General features: G+C 45.5%; 1 protein-coding gene across 1 annotated transcript in view; it reads left to right on the forward strand.

Moving 5' to 3' along the window:
* Positions 1-23747, forward strand: part of SH3KBP1 (SH3 domain containing kinase binding protein 1) — a 1496599-nt gene that overhangs the window by 607718 nt on the left and 865134 nt on the right. Inside the window, exon 3 of the mRNA XM_069637105.1 lies at positions 11519-11630. Within this exon, the coding sequence (XP_069493206.1) occupies positions 11519-11630 (112 nt within the window). The remainder of the gene's footprint in view (positions 1-11518; positions 11631-23747) is intronic.

Here is a 23747-nt window from a genome sequence, read left to right on the forward strand (position 1 = left end):
CACCTGGTTGTCAACATGAACTCAGCAGTCGACTTCGAGGTCAGTCCGGTTCCAACAAACAAGGCAGCCCTTTTTCTCATCCCCCATCATGCCCTCCCCATGGTATGGACATCATTCTTGACTCCCCCCTGGCATAAAATATAAATCATGTTCTCTGCTTTCCTCTTTATCAGTTCTCCTCCCCAAGAGTAAACTTAGTGTCGCACTAATCATTCCAGTTCACAAAGGATTTAAAAAAAAATTTCCTTCACATATATTAGTTCAAATAGAATGGCCATCATTCTGGTGGGCACTAGTGTCTTAAATCTTAGTTCATGTTTTCGTACTCCAGGACCTCTGCCTCGCTTCCCAAGAATATGACCCTTGTGCTAGACTGCAGCCCCTCGCCTGATCAGCTACATACATTCCTGCCTAATTTTTCAAAGGCGTAGCTTGTGTGGGTGTATGTGCATGTTTCTCGCTGTGTCTGGGAATAAAAATATAATGGTCAAACAAAGGATGAGGCCTCATTGTTCTGTGTTTTCAACACCTGCGAGGATCCAGGCCTACTACTAAATGTTATGTTATAGGAATTTGTAGAGCACAGCATTCACCAGAGTGTATTTTGGCACTGACCAGAAAGGAGAGCCGAAAGGGAACAGACTAAGTAGCAGAAAGATTAGAAAAGATAGGGTTTTAACGCACAACGAAAATAAATATGATCTACGCTTTCGCGTAAAACATAAGGTAGGGCGTTCCATGGTTTTGATGCAGCCATGGAGAAGGCACATCCACCAGCACGAGAGAGCTTAGTCCTGGAAATTTGGATGGTCAGAGATGTTTGAGAGCGGAGTGCTGTAGATTGAGTATAGGGGAGAAATTTAGCCTGAAGATATTCAGCCCCCTGGTCGTAGAAGGCTTTATGAACAATACAGAGAGACTTGAACAACACCCTCTTCTCAACCGGAAAGCCAGTGCAGTTGACGAAGAATAGGAGACGTGTGCGCACCATAGGAAGGGTGGGTGACCGCTCTAGCAGCCAGGTTTTGTAGGAACTGAAGTTGGCGTAATAGATGGGCAGGTTGTTCCAAATAGAGCGCATTGCAGTAGTCTATGCCGCTCATTACCAAAGAAGAAACCACAGGAGCATGAAAACGTGCCCGGATATAAGCAAGAACCTTACAGAGGACCATCAGCTTAAAATGACCGGATTTGCAGATTGCTCATATCTGGTTGGACTTTGATAAGGTGTTAGAAATGTTAACACCTAGATCCTTCACTGAGGAGACAGAAGAAGGAAAAGGGCCCAAACTAGATGGCCAAAACTCAGAGATCCAGTACCATGAGGGATCTGTTGTACCCACAACTACTACCTCAGTTTTATCAGTGTTGAACTTCAGTCAATCCCTGGACATCCATTCACCCGTATCCACCAAGCAGTCCCTAAGCCGAGCGGCAATATCGGAGGATGAGTGATCGAGCCGAAGGAGAATCTGTGTGGTGTCGGTGTAGGATTAGCATAGGAAACCATGAGACTGGATAATACCAAGAACAGGCTGAATGTAAACGTTGAAAAGAATAGGGCATACTGCAGAGCCTTGAGGGACTCCGCATTACAGAGGGGTAGGTTTGGATTTTAAAGGGGGCAACGAGACTGATTGGGATCATCCTGAGAGGAAGGAGGTGAACCACTTGAACACTGTGCCAGATAGGGCAGCAGAGAAGAGGTGGGCAACCAGGCTGGGGTGGTCAACGGTGTCGAAGGAAGCTGATAGACCTAAAAGAATCAGTGCTCCAACCCCACCCTGGTCCACCAGCCGTGCAAGATCATCCACCACCGCCACAAGCACTGACTCAGTTCCTCTACCAGGGTGAAACCCAGACTGAAAAGGATTGAAAAAGTGAGACGATTCTAGAAAATCGCCAAGAAGTGGGGAAATAAGAGATTCAAGCACCCTCATAGTGAACGGAGAAGAGAAATGGGACAGAAATTCGAGAGGACTACAGAGTCCAGAGACTGCTTCTTCAGTAGGGGAATCATCAGAGCGTGTTTTGGATCATTAGGGATATGACCCGAGGCAAGATGTCATTAATTGCCAATTGTATCCAGGGGCCAATGTTGGCAGAGATATCCTTCAGAATTGAAAGAGGAATAGAGGAATAGGGCCCAAGGGGGAAGTCGATTTTAACCTATTTATGGCAGATAGTACATCTTTTACAGAGAAAGTAGGAAATGAGGCCTAGCCTACCGAAGACCCTGTGTAAACAGAGGACACCTTTGGCCGGTCAACAGAAGAGCCTTCACTGTTGAGACTTTTGCGAATAGAAAGAATCTTTTCCTCAAAAAAAGAAAACTGAGTCACAGAGGGCTTGCGAGGGTACCACTTTGGAAGAGTCTTTAGCCGGTGAGCATAGCAACTTTTTTGCCAGCTCAAGGAGAGCTTTAGGTTAAGTTAGTACAGAGTTTCCGTTTAAGGCTCAAAACCAATCAGCTGCCTGCGTTGGCTGTATTAGGTGCATTTTTGGGCATTCCGCTTGAGGATAGAATTTGTCACCTCTGTATACTATCAGGGAGGCTGAAGACTGCTAAACAAGTGCCCAATCATGTGTACGGATTATATGAATGTAATAGGAAATATGGTATCTTGTTATTATTCAATTAAAGAAGAAGCCTTTTGGAATTATTGTTTGAATACAGAAACTGAAAGCAAACATATTGCACTTTACTGTTTGTTTTGTGGTGTGTAGTCCGAGAGCATTTACTTTCTGCTAACCTGTTTTTAGGGTAATGGAAAATATAATATATTGTAAGAGTGGAGGAAACTGACCCATACTTTACTTTGCTATATCAAATGTATTTTTTGAGGATTTTAATGCAATCTTATTTATTATTTTATGGAGAGATGTTTTATGGTATGTGATAATTTACATTTGTAACTGGTGATGGCCTCCTGCAAATGGCCAAAATTGTAGATAGAAACTAAAAAATGCTGTCCGAGATTCTTTTTTGCCACTGTTGACATATATTGAGTATTTCTGATCTGTGATTGTATTAAGAAATGATTTAATATTCACGATTTTAATAAGTTTGTATTGTAAATAGTTCAGTTGTGATTACATGTTTAGTAAACGTTAATTTAGAACAATAGAGAGTTTTAGGTTGGTTTATAGCAGCTGAGTCTTTCTCGTTGAACGATTGTTTGGCCAGGAAAATAGCTTCCTGTTAATTACTGGAGGCTTGACAGAACACGTGTTTATGGGCTGGATGCAACACTACTTTATGTTGCGATTACCATTGTGTTTATATGTTGTGTATCTTGTGTAATTCTATTGTAAAAACTACTGTTTAGTTACCCCCAATGATATTCCCCGCTCCCACCAGTTAGTCTCGCCCGTGAAGCGCCCCCCTCTTCCCTACCCCATCCTGCACCTATGCTCCATGTTTTGATATAATTTTTCGCTATCTAAATCGTCTGGGAGGGGCGACAATCTGCACATGCATCCCAACAGCAGGCATCATGAAAGAGATGGCCATCAATAAAGCTGCTTGGCAACTAAACACTGTAAGCAGATGGAAATGCTGTTTGACTAATAGACTATATTTTTTAATGTCGCTAAATCCATATCATAATTATGGATGCCCTTACTGCAACAGAATCACCTTTAGAATATTTAGGCAGCCATTTTAAAATACAATATAACATAAGCCAACATTTGGGAGCTCCGCTCCCCCCAAGACAAAGATTTAGTCATAGAAAAAATGTGAAATGTATTTGGATGGTAGCCTGCGCTGTGAGTGGCACCAGCAGTCACCTTCGTAAAGGTATTTTCAGGAATAGTAGTGAGCCCCTACTAACCAGACCAGCAATTAATCTAAGCGCAGAAATAGATAAATAGCAGGGTCATTTTTTAATGTTCACGCATATATTAATCTTTCACCAATGGTTCATATAACATTAAGCAACATTTAGTACCTGGAGAGGGTCAATCGGGTTGTTACAATGGATCTGATGGGCTCTCGCTGGGTCGTTATCAGCCCCCCAAAGACTTACCTGCTGTGCGCCGTGCGGTTTGCTGATCGTTCCTGATCTGCGACTGGCTGCCATGGAAAGGCTGAAGGAACAACGTGTGTTCCCTTCGCTCCGTTCCATGGTGGCCATTTTTCTGTTTACTTTTTTTCCCTAACTTTTTAATGGCCATTTTTTTTGCTTGATTTGAGAAACCTTTGACGTGCTGTTTCACAACTCGAGTAAAAATACTTTTAGTTCCCTGGTACAACGTGCCTGGGTATTGATCGCAATAGACCCCTCAGAGGGAGGCATTACTGGTCGGCGAATGCCCTCCAGGGATAGAGCTTAAAGCCCCTCGGGTGCTATTGCTTTAATAATATCCTCACAGATCAGAAGGCCATCTTTCGCATCCTACTGAACCACACCTCCCACACGGTTGTTTGATCTTCACATATCACAACGTTCACAACACATATCACAACGTTCACAACATTCAACATGCGCCAGAACACATGGTCAGTTTCTATACCCTTCCTTCAAGGTCAAATCAGTATTGCTCAAGTTTGTGCCCTGCTGTCTTAGGCAATTAAGAGACTCAGAGCCCAGCTTTTAGCCAGGGAAGTCAAGCTTCCATTACCATGTAGTATTCTAGGAAAGGCTGCCATGTATTCACAATGTCTCAATGCCTTCCATCTGTGGGGACAATCTTTTTCACATGCCATGAGGTTCCAGACCATTTGGAGCCAGATGATCAGGACAAGCGAGTACTCCATCTTCCATCTCGCTGCTATTGCTTGGCTACATGAAAACAGCGGCTTTATCCATCCTTCCTTCCCCTTTTCGGAAATTGGGAAAACGTTACATAAACGGATCTCCAAGACCAGATCAACACAAGTAATTCGCAGCATTGTAAAATGTTATCTTCCCCACAAGACTTAACACCTCTTCCAAATATTTCCAGGATTTGGCCCCGTTAAACTAGATGGGTATAAACGAGTACGTACTTCCACATCCTCTCAAACAAGAAACCAACACTTAAAGGTTCTTGTGCTGTAGATACAGGGACAGCGTCGGGGCCTTTCAACCTGTTCAAATTAAAGTGGCCTCATGCCGAAGGCGGCCTGACGCAACTTCCCCATGTTGGCTGTCGGCAGTCTTTTCACACAGCAATATATTAATTTGGATATTTCGTTCTGGGGATTTAAATGTGCGATTTTGCAGTGCTCGCCTTATAAGCATCATTTGCTGGAGCCCTTCCGGCTGTCACTTACCTCAGTGTATACAGAAGTGTTATTCCCTCGTTGCCTTCCTCCACTTGCAGACAAAGGAGTTATAGCTTTTCAGTCGGCATTTAGTGTTTAAGCTCCCTGCTGGCTGGGCGGCTTGTGATTATCGGCGGCCATTAACCTGATCTTTGTTGCCATTGTAATGTATCTATGCAACTGTTTTCGCTGTAAGCAAAGGCTGGAGGGCAACCATCAGGTTGAAATGGGCCCCCACACATCTTCAGCCAGGCTTGAGTAGATGAGAACTAATAATACATGACAGCCTGCAATATACATATATAAAAGCATGGAAATAATGTTCTCATTACAGGTTAGTTGTGACATCAGACCTGACCTTTAGTAAGAATATATCACATCTTCCCTGTAATCAGTTATTACATTTCAGTTGTTACATTGCAATGCCTGTTGCGTGAGCCAGCACAGAGCTGCCACTGAAGTACATTATGAAATTCCTTGCTTGCAAAATAGTTTCCTGTGAAACGTTAGCGGCATCAATTGGCATGGAACTCTGTATGGTAGATTGTTTAATTTGTGCACTTCTGGAGTTGAACGCATGTTAGCAAGAATTACCATGTTACTTATTTTAAAGGAACTGATAAACTTTTTTGGCTGCATTTTAATAAACTCTTATCCAGCTTCTAATGTATTGCTGTGAAATTGTTTGCCAACTTTTTCAAAATCCAAACACATTCTATGTTGATTACATGCAGGAAAAGGAAGATCTCTAACGTTAGCTGAAGTCAGAGGCCAGGTAGTAAAGGAGAGGGCAGTGTGGGGCCACGTATTATAAGGAATAAAATGCAGCCTAATGTACTAAAAAAGGATATTGCAAGTCTCTGAGTTCCGTGACCTTATAAAGGAACTCGGCATTCGGCCTTGTTCCTCTGTTTGGTCACGAAACTCCTTGGTGACGTGCAATATCCTTATAACGTACGGTAGGGGGGTACTTTATCCCAAATATAGTGTGTGATGTGCCCTCTATACAGTGTTGCGGAAACGGCATGTTGGGATTTGTATCCCCCCTGACTGTAGTCCGGTAACCTAGTGCATTGCATTGTGGGTGGATGAAGCATCCCATGGAACGGAGACGGAGTCCTAATCTGCAGTGTGGTTGGCGAGGGACGCGGATATCCAAAGAATGCTGCCATTCAGAAGGACTGTTCAGAGTCCAGAAAGATTGGCTGAGCTGCTGTCTCAGCATCTACCAGAACAAGAGAGACATCTCTGCCAGATCAAGGGAGCCCAGAGTGACGTAAAGATGATGCACAAGTGAGCAGTGGAAGATGGACACCAGCAGCGCTAGAGATGCAGATAAGAAGATGGACACATGCGAACAGACCCAACTCCCAAGACCATGATGGAAACAAAGGATTGCTTCCAATGGATCAGGTGAAAGAAGACATGCATGCTACTCTCTGGCCTACTTGGGCTCAGGTTTGCAGGCCGCTACTGGCCCTGTATTCCCCCGGGCACGGGGTGTTTGCTTAGTTGCCATCCTTAACCCTTGGTATCACGCCCCCTTGGCCACCTACTGTTTTGCGTCTGTTTGGCCCTGTGGAGAAATCACTATCACTTGTGTCTCCCCTGGACCTTCAGCAGAAACAAGTAATCCGGCTTAGACTAGCAAAAAGAACACGCATACATCATATAAGATTATAAAACAAATGGCTCGTTACAGGCCCTTCATTTATACAATATGTGTATAGATACCAATAAACAAACATACACTTAGATATATAATAGTTTGAATATAGGTTACACCACTGTCAAGAATGAGGCAGAAGAAAACTTCCTCTTGGCCATCAACAACGTTGCTTAGTCCCTCAGCAGGTAGGCAAAGAGATCACTGCGTCTGACGGGATCTGAAGCGGAGCGTCCTCCCTTTCAGCGAGACTGCATCCCCCGGGGTCCAGATTCCAACTAACTTTCTCCATACAATGCTCTCTCCTTTATGGGGTCATTTCCCTGCCCACCTCAATTGCGTTCTGCCCTCGGCCGAAGAGCAGATCACAAGTCGAAGGGACAGAGGGTGAAAAAATACAGTTAGAAGTTGAAAAACCCAGCGCCCCTCTCTCGCATTCATTCCCAGACCCCTTATCATGCACCTGCAGTGTGCTCTGACTCCTTTCTGTCCTCGTCCTTCAATGGACAATACAATAACTATTCTCCGCAGTAAGTCCACTCAAATAATATTTGTGACCTTGCTCTGTTTCCGCTGCTACTTGCTCATTCTGTGAGGCCTGTGGAAACGCAGACTTTATTACTGTGATGGAAGATGAGTGTTCAAAAATGGCTGCGCGTCCACGCCATGTTATTCTGGCTCGCATCTTTCAAACAACCATTACACCTACCTGAAGATAAGGGAGCCATCTACCCTTGGGTAACTGTAAAAAGGAGTCACATACAGGTCTCCCAAGTAATGGTGAAGCTGAGAAAATCTCCAAGCTGATAAGTAGCCGAGACAACCAGTGCTAAATTGGAGTTGGAGACTTGGGTCTGAGTTTTGGATTCTGACTAAGTTGTGCTACTTGCAAACTTCGTCAACACAGCCCATAAACTGTGTAATAATGCACCATTAGTTTGCTTCCTTTACTGTTGAAAGGCAATACATTCATTAGTGATAGTTGGCTTTTTGTCATCATGGAAATGCTTTTTACCAGTTCATGTTGTCACTGGCCCCTCCATTTCTTTCCTTGCATACCACCCGTAAGGATGCAGAAGGAGGAGACTAACACACAGGTGGCATGGTGATTGATATAGACTTTTATTAGTCAAGAAAATAAAGAGAAACCCTAACTTTCCCTAGCTCCAAGAGGGGTTTCCCTGCCTCACCTAAAAAACTAAGGGTTCTCTCAGAATGTCTGTGTAAATCAGTAGTCCACCGTCCTGTGTCAAACACTCTACTTCTGTCCCTTACACTTAAAACTAAACTATAGATAAAGTAGACCTTCTTGGTCCAGAAGAATGGCTCCCTTCTTCTGGACTGGGGATAGAAGTTTGTTTCCAGGTGTTGGCTTCTTCTTAGGGGAATGGTTCCCTTTGCTGGGTCACAATTGTCCTTCAATGCAAAAGGGCAATCGTTTAAGCACTTCTCCTCGGCAGCAACACTTCCTGTCTTCTAACAGTCTATATCAGAAAGTCTTTGCAACTTCTGTAACCAGGAGAATGACTACCTTCTCCTGGTATCTTGGTTTCGGATTTTAACAAAGCCAGTCAGGAATGCCTCCCTTCCCCTGGCCTTTCTTCCACTTGCTTTACCACAGTCCACAACACCAGGGGGAATGACTCCCTTCCCCTGGCTTCTCTAATACTTTAGTGTTGGCAGATCTGGTTCTCTCTCCTTCAAGGTACTGCCACGAAGAAGAGGATTTCTCTGGCTCTTCTTTTGTGGGTGCTGGTCTCAGACCTGTGGATGTGCTGTCTTGCCAGGGTTTCCCTCCTCACCCTTGCTCTGTGTGTTTTGAGTCATCCATGACTCCCTCACACCCTCACCAGCCATCCCAGCAACCCTGGTACCTTTAATAGGTCTGGGCTTCTCCGGGCTTTGGTCTTCCCCCAGTTTCTCTTGGTCTCTGGTTGGCTGCGGCAGCTCTGCAGCATGTAGTTTCTCTCAGTGAGCATGTATGCAGTTGTGTGCACTGTTCAGGCTAATCGCATGCCTGGACCTTTGGCCTCGTTCACCAGCAGCCTGCAGCAGTTATGTAGCGCATAGTTTCAGTCGGCGTGTGCGTCTACTCGTGCTTGCACCGTCCAGACGCCTTGCATGCCTGGACCTTTTGGCTTGCTCGTTTTCCATGTGGTCCTTGCTCGTTGGACCGTATAGGGACATCCCGGCTCCCTTGTTCACGTCCCGATGAGCGGTCTCTGCTCTGTTCTCTGCCAAACCGATTCCTCGCTAGCGGTTCCTCCAGGGAGTGCCTGACCGGCGAGAAAGTCCTTCCTTCCTCTTTAATCTGAAGGGGCACTGACAAATAGAATATCCATTCAAGTTCTCATCATGGCTCTTCATTGTTCTACACCTCCTCCTCGTCTCAGTACTTTTCAAGGGCGTCATCCTTAGGTAATCCCTACTCTTCCACGTTTTTCACAAGTGCGTTTTCAAGACACCCTTCTCCTGCATGTGTACTTGATTCATGATTGGCACAGCTGCCTATGAGGAGTTGCAGTGGACATTAAACTGCCGACTTGTAATATACAAAAGTTGTTTTTCAAGCCAACTTAAAGTACAATTTCCACTGCCCGTTCTTGATGAAGTTAAAGAAAAAAGGACTGCTTTTTGTGGAAGGGTAACATGTACTTTTTCATTTAAATTGTATAATTATGTTTGCTCTTCTCTTTTGAATCGTCTTGAAATGCTCTTCAAATCTTTAGAAAGTGCTGCTAAAAAAAGGCCCCACTGTGGTAAGAGCTTTGTTCCCCAGCATGGATTGCAATGCCCACGGTACATGAGGTAGTGGCTTCGAATGCAATGTGTTGCAGTGGTTTAGCTGGTCTGGTGTCATTGGTGTCATTATGTACGGTTTCTCAAATATGAGCATATCCTGTTTGAAACCATCGACGAAAGAGCGATTTCTCTTGCCATATGTAGCGAAGACTTTTTCAAGATTCCGCTTCGAAACTCAGTCCCTATTCCGAAGCGGTCTCTTCTTTTTCCTGTCATTTGTTATTGAGTGACAGGGGCCAGACTATTTCATGTCCTTTGTTCTAATAAATTCCTTTCAATATCAGCGACTAAGCCCCATGATAGGCCAGGGTTGCTTCCCGATGTGTGCCCGGTGATATGTTGAGTTTCGCCAAGCAAAAGGACCTCAAAAGGTTAAGGGGGGTGTCTACGAAAGCCAACACTCATTTAAGGGGCTGTGGGACCGAATTTAAGATGGGAGGGAGGGGGGATCCGGTTAAATTCTTGTGTGATCTTTAACTCTGACTGCCCTATAGTGTGGGACATTTGTGCGGGCCAGTCTGATGATGTGAACCGTGCAGTTGGTAACGTGTTGATACATTTTACTGAACCAATGTGCTTTAAAATGTACTTTTTGCCGGTGGTTTACCAGAACGTTTCCCCCCAGGTACTACTCAGTTTATTGTTTAAAGTTACAAACCCCAATTGATGATTTTGGGCCATTTTTGCATTAATGCTTGGGCGTACTTGTAACCCAGTCCGACCCTGGTGGTTGACACTTAAACAGAAGAGGTTTATGATGTCTGGGAAACGCCTTCTTTCTGTGTGGGGCTTAGCAGAAGTAGGGGTTGGATTTGGAAATGTGAACTAATGATAGTAATGTATACTTTTAGGAAAATTACAAATCTGTTGTGCAGGGCAAAATGTTTTCTCCTTGCTTGAGGGACAATCGGATCTGGTCTAAGAGATGTTTTTTTGCAGCAGAGCTGATTGAGGAAGCCGCAATGTTTTCTGATGAACTGAGATTAGAGAGGAGCAAATCAATTAATTTTTGTAATAAAAACCTATTTGCAATTAAAAGATTTTGTTTTCGTCACATAGTTATTTTTGAAGAATCCGCTTTAAATGCAAATATTTCCTTTTTTCAATGAATCAACCTAATTTTGACTTTTTGTTGGTTGGATAATTATAACTGAAATGGGAATGATTTCCGGTTACTCAACATAGCATATTTTGGGCAAAAAAACAATTTGTTTTAGGTCATATAAACTGGAAACTTGTAGATTTTCTAGGTATCATGACTGATTGTGCGAACAGCAGAAAACATTGAATATGCTCCCCTTTCCGAGCTGCTCATTATAGCGTTCTGTGGAATGTGAACTAAAATTGTGGTCCTACCAGTGATCCTCAGCCTTCGGCTCTCCAGATGTTGAACTAGAACTTACACCATACTTAACCAGTATGGCCAATGATGAGGGATCATGGGGGTTGTAGTCCGTAACATCAGGTTGCAGACTGGTACTATACCGTAAACATGTTGTGGGTCTGTCTATGATTTAACATTTCACTAAAACCAGTGGCGTTGCTAGGGGGGGGGCTAGGGGTGCTATAGCCCCTGATCTTTTGGTTGTAGCCCTGGATAGAATCTCAGGAGCTACAACCAAGAGACTAGCTAGCCCCCAGTCCTGACAGTTCCTACATTAACGTAGCCCCGGGTCGTTTCCAGACCTAGCAACACCCCTGACTAAGACACATTGCTTGCCACTGTTCTGATATTGTTGGTTGGCAGTCTAATGACAACTGCTAATTTTATGTTCCGCTTTTTTTTAATACTTTTCCAGGAGTTGAAGGATTCGAAGAAAGAAATCCTCATCAATAAAGTTCCTGAACATGAAACCTCCAATGGAAGCATTGGGCTCTCGTCGGAGGCTATTGTTAGGATTCCCAAAAGAGGTAAAGTATCGTACTTTCTTCACTTTCCTCACGGATGATCTCTTTCTGTATTGTGCGTGAGCTGAGCATCGCAATTCCAGGGATCAGCCTCTCGAATTGCAGAACAGTATGCCTTAGTTATTAGGTAGCCACCACCAAGAAGGAGCTACTTGCAAGAACCAGGAGCTACTACAGGGCATGCTGCACCTCTACCTTCCACATGAGATGGAACTAATGTGATGCGTTCCTTATGCACAAATGCATAGTTAATAGCGCGTTCTGCTTCTAAATGGCTTCCGTATGGCTACTATGCACTTCTACTGGTCAATGTGATAGCTTGCTAATGTACCCTGAAAATGAAAGTGAGTAAACCAGTGTCAACACTGTGATGTCGCCATATCACCACTAGGCTTTGAGGTATTGAAAATGGCTAAAACGTAATGAATGGCTTGCCCCTTCTATTGTCATTATCAACACATTTTTATAGTGTGCCGTGTGACGTTTACCACCAGCGTTGTCTCTTGGCGCTGCGAGTAAAAAGGCGAGCGTAAAGAGGCGGGACATTTAATGCTCGATGAGCCATGTTTTCAGGGTCTTGCAGAAATGGGGTGGACTGGAATGGGTGAATTCAGGAAGGAAGTAGCTTCCACATCTGGGCAATGAGGATGGTGAAAGCAACCCTGCAGACGTTAGGTACAGAGAAGAGATTGTCCAAGGAACAGGGGTTTCTGGTTATGTTATGTAAAGAGTATTTCACATTGCGCACATCACCACCATAGTGGAATAGTAACACTGGGTCTTGTCTGGATAGTGGGGCTGAGTTGGCCAATAACGCAAAGGTGGAAAGGTGTGGAAAGGTGGCCCGCAAGTGTTGAATGTTCTGTGTGCCAGGCCAAGTGATTTGAATTTGCATTGCATATTTTACCCTAGTTCTAAAACCCTGAAATCACAGGACTCATTAAATATGATTCAGGATGCCTATTCATCTGGATTCCAAACTGCATTGACAGAGGTGATGCCATATGCCATTGGCATACTTGACTGGTATCCTGCTGTGTCTTGAGTATCCCAAATTAGCTCCTGGTAGCGAATGGTGGCAGCTAAACCAGGCTCCTCTTTGACACAAGCCAGAGCTAATTATCTCCCAGCAGATGCTTACTTCGACCTTCTATTTGTTGAAATGGAAGGAAAAAAAATGTAAAGATGTGTTGCTTATAGTCGGCCTTAGCTTTCTTGAAGTACTCCAAGTAGAGAGAAGAGATGCAGTCTGCGGTCAACCGCGTCATCATTTGCTGTATCTCATCTTTTCGTCCCTTTCATGAACTTTGACACTTTCGATGTTGGTTTCGTGTACTAAATGATTTCTGTGTTGAAATATGTTGGGTATTCGCTTTTGAGTCTCATTGGACTGAATGATGTCCAATGATAATTGCTCAGTTAATCATTCAAGACTGATCATTCCCCTCTTTTTGTCAGCCATCACATCAAGTCCAGGAAGCTACAATAAATGAAATGTCCACAACTATGTTTTGTGGGCTAGGTGTTGCTTACTATTCTTTGTAGCAGGGGCCCCACTGATACATTGGTCATGAAGCCACCATCCTCCCAAATATTTTTTAAAATCCTACACATTTACAAAGAGTTAACACTGAAGGGTGTTCAGGTAGTAGTTGGGGTGCTTACTAGCCTTTTAGACATCTTTGAAAAATGCACAGGGATGCGTTATAAAACACAGGTTGTCTCCTAAAATGTGTGATGAAACTCTAGATGTGTTTGATGATTCTTAAAAGAGGTTTGGGGTTTTCTTCCATGCATTAAGTGTTCAAATTTCGTGCACTAATCAGACTGAATTTAAATTATACAGCCTGGCCTGGGGTATCTGTGACATTATGCAACAACATCACCAATACCATTTGGGTGACAACCAAGAAGCATGGGGCAAAGACCATTTACTCGACACTTGATGGCAGCCACCACTTACGAGCCCAGCACTGCTTGGTAGCCAAAGCTTATTTTATTGTTTTAAGTGCACACCTACCTTGAGTGCAGCAGAGTGTACAGTATAGTAAGTACCATTGACAGTAGTGCCGAGCGATGAGCTTGGCGGTAAATAGAAACACAGTAGTGTGGTGGGTCAGGGGTTCAGACAGTTCCCAGGTATTCTAGGATTAACTGGGTTTTCAGTTATTTGTGGAACTGGAGGCTGGTGGGTGCATTTCGTACCTCATCTGGGATTGAGTTTCGGAGGATTGCAACGTACCATGAGAAGGATTGTTACCTCGTTTTCTGTCTTGCTCCGCCAGGACTGAACCCCCCCTCGATCTGAGGTGTTTATTTTGGCCACCAAGTAGGCTGCTATGCCCTTTGTGACGGCTTTGTAAATTATACATGCAGTCCACAAGTCTGTAGTACCAAATTGGTGTAGTCGATGACGGTATAATATTCACAAACCAGAGATGTTATATCCACATTCGGCGAGGGTGGACCCATCAAACCCATCTTCCCCGAATATGGGTAGCTGAATCACCAGGGCAACAACTGGTCCATGTTGCAATTCACGTTTCTTTGTAAAAGGTCATCAGGACAGATGGTGCAGCACTACATTCCACAACAGTACATATCTTTATTTAAATAGTGTAAGGGTGTGAAAGGAGGAGACTGATTGTTAACAAAGACTTTTAAAAAATAAATGAGGGCTGGGGAAATACCTTTCTGTCACCAATACTAAGATGGGTTTCCCAGCTTCGAAAAAATATTCTAAGTATTCCGTCAGGATAATCCAAAGAAATAAGTCCACAGTTGTGTTAAAAAAATCCTATTTTCAGCCCTCACACTAAGAACTCTAATGTGAAAAGAGGATCTTCTTTAGTCTCACAGTTTTGTCCAGTTTACAAAACAAAGTTCCAAAATGGTGCATCAAATAAACTTCAAAAGGAAGGACAGCCTTACTCCCCAGGTTGTCTCACCATCCGAATATCCAATGAGGGTCTTCCGTCTTTCAGTGTTCCAAAAATGTCCACAAAACAACAGGGGGAGTTTGATTCCCTTCCCCTTGGTTTCCTCTCCTGCCTCGTGCAAATGTATAGGCAATACCTCGCTTTTATTGCCTTTATCTTATATGTACAAATAACTAAGGAGGATGCTTCCCTTCACCTCGTTTCTTCCCAGTACATTCGACAGTCAACCTGGCTCTTGTTTCTCCCAGATACTGTGACTATGATGTTTCCTAATGTGGTTTCAAAGCCAACCTGGTACACTGTCCTGCCAGGTACTGTGACTATGAAGAGTCCTTTGGTTCTCTTGATAAATGAGTGAGTCCTAGGCTTTTGCCATTTCTGCGCTTTTAATTTTCTCGTTTTACTTCTACATTGTTGGTCACAGCCAACCTGGTATACTATACTGCCAGGTACTGTGACTATGAAAATTGCTTTGGCTCTCTCTTCATATAGGTGCGAATCCCAGATTTGCCTTTTCTGTATTTATGGTGGTCTTCTTGCTTTGCTACTACTTGGTTGGCCACAGCCAACCTTGTATACTGTCCTGCCAGTTACTGTGACCTATGAAGATTGCTTTGGCTCTCTCTTCATATGGGTGCAAATCCCAGACTCACCTCTTCTGTATTTTTAATTGTTGTTCTCACTTTAGTACTACTACTTTGTTGGGCACAACCAGCCTGGTACACTATCTTGTCAGGTACTGTGACAATGAAGATTGCTTTTGGAGACCTTGATTAGGTTTATGGGTGCAGATCCCAGACTTGCTTTTGTGATTCTACCTTCTTTTAGCCATGCCGCCAATCGTCCCTGTCCTCCCTGACCTCTCTGGAGAGCTTACCGGTAGTCTTCAGTTGTTTGCGGGTGCTTCGGGCCTTCTCAGCTTCCCTCGGTCTCTTCCAGGGACTGTGGCAACTCTGTGTGGCCTCCCGGCCTCTGAGCTGTGTGTCTCGGCTTCTCAACACGCTCAAGACTTCACGTCTGGCTGGGGGTTTGGGCTTCTGCTCCTCTTGGTTGTTCATCTTCAACGGATGCCTCAGGAACGCTTCTCCCATTGGGTAAGCATCCTGCTCCTGGCACAGTCCACGTCCGGTCTCCTCTACTGCTGCCAGTATTCGAATCTCCTACTTCCTCTTGGAAGGGCTTCTCTTGTGGTTTGTCCAGGGAGGACTGGGCACCCCGTGAGCTCTCAAAGGTTCCCTGTCTCCCTGGCAGGCGAACCGGTCTACAACCCCTTCTCTTGCAGCACTGCTTCCCTGTTCCTGGCTCCTTGAGGAACGGTTTGAAAAACCCTTCCTGGATTCCCTCTTTTATTTCAACTAGGATTGGACCAATAAGAAGCTGGTAACCACTAGACCGTTCAATGTGGTTCCTAGAGGTGATCTTCATGTTTCCATACTTCCTCCTTGTCACAGTACTGATATTTCTGTTCCCTTGTGAGTCAATGGAGTTCTTCATCACAGTACTGGGAATGGGGTCTCCATTTAGGCCCTATTCTCCCTCATCCCAGTACTCTCTAGGAAAATGGTGAATTCTTCTCTTACAGAGTCTACACTCTTCCTCATCCCAGTATGAGGCAGTGAGGTGCTAATATCTACCTTACTTATATAGGTGGAGGTATGGGGCAATGATTTACCCTGTAATAGGGTAAGAGACTGAGGAAGTTTGTAATGGAGTGGGTCAGTAGCGCATTCTCCCAGAGATGTCATTCTGCATTGCATGGAGGATTCCCCTCCCATGTGATCCTTCCACGGTGCACCATCCCCAGGGAGATTATTGCACTGTGGCTGCACCGCCCTGCCCACATGAGAAGGGTTCCTCCCCTGGAAAGAAGGGACAACATCCAAGGATTTGTCTGAATATGTTCAGGTTTCCCGTTACTTTCAAGTAGATCCAGCTCAGGTCTAAACTGACACATTCAGAGCTCTCTCACATCATTCATCCAACACTCCTGAACTGGCCCTCAACAACATTCAGCTACATGTGGTGCCTTGTCCATTCATGGTAATGTATTGTAATCCCCTTTGAGGATGTCCTGCTGGTCATCCCTGCTTGCTATGTCAGAATGTTGATGAATGTGGCTGATTGGCAGCTCAGGATGTTGGATGAATGATCATGCATGAGTATTTTAAATATGTCATTTGCAACCTTAGCTGGGATGCATTAGGGTAGCTGGTGGGCTCTGCAACCTAGATACACTCCAAGGCATTCTCTGTCATTTTGATAGTACTCCATGCTGGGAGTCTAAGGGACTAGGAAAGCTGCTACTGCAAGGCATTTTCTGTTGTTGTTTGACGGTACAGTACTCTGAGGTGGAAGTCTACTGGTAAAGGGGTGCCAGTACTCGAAGGCAAAGGCGTTCCCTGCAGTGGTAGATGTTGCAGTACTGCAAGGTGGGAGTGCACCTATAGCAGACTTTGGGATGTTGCCCCATTTCTCCACTAAATTACATGTCTAGTCATCTTAGATGTGTCATTGTTGCACATAGGGTGTTATATATAGGGTAGAAGGTGTTGTGTCTTGTTTTGGGTGCGAGTGGTGTCAGGCTTGCTGCTTCACCCTGAAAAGGGAAGGAGGGGTGTGGTGTCTTGTCATTCATGGTAATGTATTGCAATCCCCTATGCAGAAGTCCTGCTGGTCATCCCTGCTTCCTATATCAGAATGCTGGTGAATGTGTGTGATCGGCAGCTCAGGAATGTTGGATGAATAATAATGGGTGAGTGTTCTTCTGAATGTGTCAGTTGAGACCTGAGCTGGGATGCCAGAGGATGGCTGGTGGGTGCGCCCCGGCTAACTAGATACAAGAAGAGTAACTGAAACTGGTATACTATGTTAAATAAAGATATGTGCTTTCCTACATCGGAGTACATCCATCTGTCCCGATGACATAGAGAAACCATCTTTGTAACAGCCCACCCAGTGAACCCAAGAGGACCAAAATTGTATTCCACTTACTTTATCCAGTGTTCATTGCACAGAGCTGGGAAGATTAGCGGGGAACACTGCAGAATCGAAGGTAGGGGATTGATGGCAGGAGGGGATTGTGGACATAGCATGGGGTTAGAGGGCTGCGGGAGTGCGAACAAGGGGGTATTATGTGGGCTGGTCCCAGGGTGAGGGACATGGGGTCAGATCCCCCTATAATGTGTCGCTGTTGGAGGGAAATGGGTGGGGCCGGAAGGGGCATGAGGGTGAAACTCCCCACAAGGGATGACTGCAGGAGCAAGGGGGTATAGGTGGGGGATTCGACAAGCCAGTCTTCGACAGATGGGAGGTTCTGTGGGTGTGAGGGCTTTTGAGGATCTGTGGTTCGTCCAGTTATACTTTGGTCGACTCACATAGGTCAGCCACAACACCTTCTTGGTATGTTGTATTTAAATTTAGGATCAATAGACCCCAAACTAAGGCCATATCTTGGTTGCTGGACAAGTAAATAACTTTAAAATGTACCATTGGATAAACAGCCAAGTACATAATTCGTTGACTGTCAGGAGAAGCAATAAGACCAAAGCACATTTAGTCACAAAGGCTAAATAAAATGGAATGAATAGTGTGGTAACACCGAATTGGGAGATGGACAAGGTGGCATTATGTCTTCTCTCTTATTCACAATGATAAAACTATTATGTCCCTGGAGCTCGGGTCTTGGCCCTATCATGCAACAGAAAGTCCAAATGGTGAGCGTCGGGATGTCGTAACAAATAATAAAGAGCCTATGCTAACCTAGATTCTGCCCTACCATTTATAACCAAATATCCAAAACAAACATACATATTGGTCCTCAACCCTGGTAGGTGAATGTTGGTTCCTAGTAATTTACCGTAAAGCATCAGACCTTCTAATCCATGAGATAGCTCCATGACTTCCCAGTGCGTAAGAGTTTGTCTTCTCACACCCCACCTTGGAATAATTTGACTTCCGCCCTTCTGTATTTTCTGGTTTCTTTCATCCCCACTTTTGGGTTTGGTTTCTTGTGCCCCACTTGGTTCTCTGCTTCTCTAACTGTGTCTTGCTATAGTTGTTCTCACACCACTCTGAGGTCGAGTCTCTTTTGCCCCAGCTTGGAATCTGGTTTCTCGCAACCCTTCTTGGGGACTTGCTCCTTTTGCCCCACCTTGGGCTATGATTCTTCTTGCCCTGCCCTGGGGTCCGATCTGTTGGACCCCACCCTGGGGTATGGTCTCTTGGACCCTGCCTTGAGGTATGATCTCTTGCATCCCGCGTTGGGGTATGTTTTCTTGCACCCTGCCCTTGGGTATGATCTCCTGGAGCCCGCCTTGGGGTATGGGTGCTTTTGGCCTGCCTTGCATCCCCGATTCCACCTGGTACGTGCAGTTTGGTGCAGTGCTCTTCGGCTGGCTGGGGAAGTTCTGTGGTGGCATTGCTGGCTGCTCAGCGTTCTCTGCCTCCCTCTCCTCAGGTGGGACTGCTGGCCTTCTTTCTAGGGCTCCATGCTACTCTGCATCGCCTGTTTTGCGTGCCAACAGTCGGTGCACAGGCTGGGCTCTCTGCTGATGTCCTTGACTGGGTGTTCTCTGCTCCACGTCCAGCTCGGCTCTCTACGCTCTGTGACCCCGGCCTTCGTTGGGCCTGACCCACACAGGGTGCACTTTCCTCCTCCTGCCACATCTCCCTGGGGGAGGGTTCCATGCTTCTGACGTTCCACGGATGTCTCCCGCCTTCGTCAAAGGGTATTGCGCTATTTATTCCTCTGTAATGGGGGTTGGAATTTCCGGTGATACTGTCAGTCCTGGCTGATGCTGTGTCCCCAGAGGGTCATAAACCAAACAAATCATTTCTACAGGAAGTTTCTGGTTATCCGTCATTGTAACACTCATATAGCCAACAAATGTAGTAGTGGAGTCTTGGGGATGGGGGGGAATAACTGCTGTCCCTCCCGCAGGGGTGTTGCTAGGTCTGGAAAAGTTCCAGGGCTATGCTAATGTCAGGACTGTCAGGACCCAAGGCTAGCTAGCTTTTTGGCTGTTACCCCTGAGCTTCTATCCAGGGCTACAACCAAAAGACCAGGGGCCAAAGCCCCCTTAGCCCCCCCCCCCCAGCAGCGCCTGGTCCGCACCAGTGGGAACACTGTCCCCTATGGTGTGATAATCTTAGCAAGCTCACTTCCTTAGTCCCAAAGGGGGTGGTTCCCCCTTGGGGAAGGGAAGCCAATTCCCTGGATCTGTGTCGCAACATTTTAACCCTCCTAGAGTTCATATTTAATTTGAAATATAGCTACCTGGTGGTGTAGACAAATATACCATTGAGGAATGCAGGAGCTGTCAGGAGAGCTTCCCCTTTACTAATTTTAGAAAGGTGTTACCTGTTGATCCTTCTTGTACCAAGCTGCTGCAGCGCACAGTATCATAGAAGTCCCTTGTTCTTCTAGCAAAAGCTGTCTCGGTACCATAAAGGGAGAGGATCAAGTACATTGCTCTGGTGCTGTGCAATTTTTCAGCAATCCTTGCCAATTGTGCCCTGGCATTTACACAAAGCTACTGGCTCATAATATTGCTCTTGCACTGATTAATCTTCATTAGATATTTATTTTGCACTACTTGGTTAGTGCAAAATTAAAAGGCACTGGTGCAAAATCATCCAATACTGGTTCAGTTGTGAATTTTTTGTGTGATTGTCCCCAGAACTCCAGTATCACCAAGGCTAGAGGAGCAAATAGTTTCAGAAACCATCAGTGAGAGTTTAGTCCTTTAAACGCATCCTCTGCCTCAAATTAGGTTGCACAGCAATCTGCCAATTATTAATAAATTACTTAGTTGATATATTATTATTACTAAATTGTACTCCTTTTCTCTGAAGAGAAGTCACTGGTGCCATTTCGGTCTCGGGAGACGGTGGTACTTTGGAGGCCACAAAGAGCCACCTACTCAGTAATGCAACCTCTCGAGGTGGTAAATAGGTGGTTTCACAGAGTTCCCCAATCCTTCCAAGGCTGGCAAAGCAGATGAGTAGCTCTTGTGTCTTCTGCAGATAGCCGGCCGAGACTCCGCATCTGGTATCCCACACGCAGGCTGCTGATGTAAGACCTGAACACACCCAACTTTGCCTGACCGAGGAATGCAGGACCGTGCATGGAATGGGGTTTCTAGTGTGGCGTTCACGTGGTGGATAAAGACTGACATGGACCACGGATTGGTCGTTCAAGCAAAACACCGGGCCAAGACAGAATCGCCGGTTTGTGATTTGTGCACAACCACAAACCTGTGTGTCCAATTCCATGCAAAGGATCAGAGAGAAGAACTAGTTCTCCATGAACTTTGCAGGCAGAATACATTCTCAGAAAGCAGAGATGACACATACAGAACACAGATGAAGTCAATAGAATACTGCGCTCAACTGAAGTGGAGGAAGTGCAGGTGGTGGGCAAATGTACTCCCAGACGATCAGTGCAAAAGAAACCCATGCAGGCACAAGTCAGACAATCGTAGTACTTATTGTCACAATCACCTCATTACCTACAATATAAAAGTGGCGTGCACTCCACTAGAGTTGTGGGGTAGAGGAGGTGGTGTACCTGTGAGATGGTTTCGGAGAGAGATTGTATTACGAAGAGGATTAGGAGCGAAACTGGAGCAGGAGGAGCAAGAGCATATGGAGGAACAGGAGTGAGAGTTGGAGGAGGAGTGAGGAGAAGGGCAATAGTTGAAGTGTAAAACCTAAGATGGGCATCTGAGGGGCAGGAGGACTGTGGCGTACCTGGCGACAGTAGCTGGCACGGACCCGTCAGAGGGCACTAGGATTGCTGAAGCAAATCAGGGGTGTTATGTTTAATTGGGTTTACTGGGTGAGTCCAGGATGCTTTATCCCCTTATGGTTGCTAAGCAAGTTAGCGGCACTGTATTGGCAGAAGGAGCACAGGGTAGCAATAGACCGGGTCTGGTCAGCCTAGGGTGTAAGACCATCATCGCTGCCAAAAGGCAGTAGACTAGGACCCAGGTAGAGGGGGAGAACATTCTATCCTTGCCAACCCAAGTAGAGGGAAATACGTACCAAAGTTGTGCCAGGTGGGGGGACAGGTAAGCTCATGAAATACCTTGGGCGGGAAGGGGAAATTCACACCTGATCATGCCAGAACCCTGTGGACAGGAAGGGCCCAATGAACACCCAAGGACATTTTGAGATCCCAAGATGTGGTGCTTGCCAAAACCACAAGGGCCATCATGGTGACACAGCGGCTGGGGGAGGGGGCCCTCGGGAGTGAGTTATTCCTCACTGACCGTGGGGTTCTGGGAGGGTAGCTGGGTGGCTTGGCAGCATCAGCAGTTGGTGGCCTGAAGCTATCAATGAATCCGGGTAGTCATTGCTGGACTCTGCTTGTCATGGTACAGAGCTGATTGGCTGGCTCTCCCAGGCCAGGTTCTAACTGTGTTGTGTTTTCAGTACAACAGAGATACTTTCCTCTGAATTTGTATTTTACCCAGGGTAAACTAACGTAGTAAAACAGCGAAGCACTCTTTATCTGCATCTCACTTAGGCATATCTTTGATTTCAGATATATTCAGAATATCTGGAATTGAAAAATAATTGTGAGTTGAAATACATCCAATCTACGAACAGAGCGGAAATTTGCTGGTTTTGGTGAAATATGGTGGCACATCCATAATTGGCAGCGTGGGGGTGCCTCGCCAACTATTATGGAGAGGCAGAGTGGGGAAAAACAGAGCGTTCCCATCATCCAGCCTCCAAGGTGATGAGCTTCGAGGCTGCCAATCGAGCGCTCTGCAGCAGTGGCGTCGCTAGGGGGGGCATGGGGGTCGGGCCCCCCCTGTGAAAACCTGTGCCCCCTTATGCCCCCTCTACCTAAGACGAGCAGTGACCATGTTCTCCCGCTACTTTTGTCTGTGCCCCCCTACTTTTGTCTTTGGCCCCCTCTGTGCCCCTTCTGGCTCCAGTCTCTGTTTGCAGGGCAAGCACATGCCCATACATTCCCATGGATGGCGGGGGTGTAAAGTTAATCTACTAACACACGGGAGCCCTCAGCACTGCCGTCCATGCAGGCACATGGTGGCACTGATCAGCACAATCCAGAGGAGGCCTTGAGTTGCCTAAAATATTCAGCCCTTTGAATGTGCTGAATGGTGGGTGCCCTGGGACTGTGAACATGCTGACGCCACAGAAACCTCCAATGCTAGAGGCAGAATTTAGGAAAGATGAGCGTGACCTTTCTCCCTGCTTCCGAGGGAGGGAGGGAGAGAGAGAGAGGGAGAGAGAGGGAGAGAGAGGGAGAGAGAGGGAGAGAGAGGGAGGGAGAGGGAGAGGGAGAGAGAGAGGGAGGGGGAGAAAGGGAGAGGGAAGGAGGGGAGAGGGAGGGGAGAGGAGAAGGGAGAGATTCTAGCTCGCTCACCATGCTTGCACCAGTGTAAAAGAAATATTCATGCGCCATCCCTTAAAAAGTCTACTGGCTACCATTGAGTCATGGAATGCAGGAAGAGTTGTGCTGAATGGCCGATGGACACATTTTATCTCTTAATGAAGTCTTAATGAAGTCCTGCCTACCGTCTACATAAAAGAGGGATTTGGGGGAAATGTAGTGACACCCGAGGCATTTTGAAGCCCGCTGGTTGAAAATGCTCAACACATCATTGTCGGTTTCCTACATGCCTATTGCATATCATTGCAAGTTGGCATTATGCCAAGTTAGTACATTGTTGTTGGAATCAACTATGCCCAGTTAACGCAGCATGACTTTTGCATTGTGCCAACTACTCATATTGGAATTATTTCTATAATACCCAGCTAACACATCATGGCTAGGTTCCATGATGCCTATGTAATCACTTTTCCTCTTATAAAAGCTTCCTCAGGATATACAACTGCACTATCTATAGGGGGCCAGAAGAGGGTCAAAACAATTGTCCAATTGGTGTTTTCCTTTATCTATATCTATCTATCTATCTATCTATCTATCTATCTATCTATCTATCTATCTATCTATCTATCTATCTATCTATCTATCTATCTATCTATCTATCTATCTATCTCTACCTTTATAAAAGTGAAAATGAAAATGTGTGGTTTTGTGGCTTGGCCAAGCATTGTTCCATACACAATTCCACACTGTTTCACCAATCTGCAACAATTTGTGCATAGTTACCTGTTCGGACACTCCAGGAAATACTGGCTACTT

Source organism: Ambystoma mexicanum, chromosome 7p, assembly GCF_040938575.1.
Source record: "Ambystoma mexicanum isolate Mex_15411 chromosome 7p, UKY_AmexF1_1, whole genome shotgun sequence".
NCBI lineage: Eukaryota > Metazoa > Chordata > Amphibia > Caudata > Ambystomatidae > Ambystoma > Ambystoma mexicanum.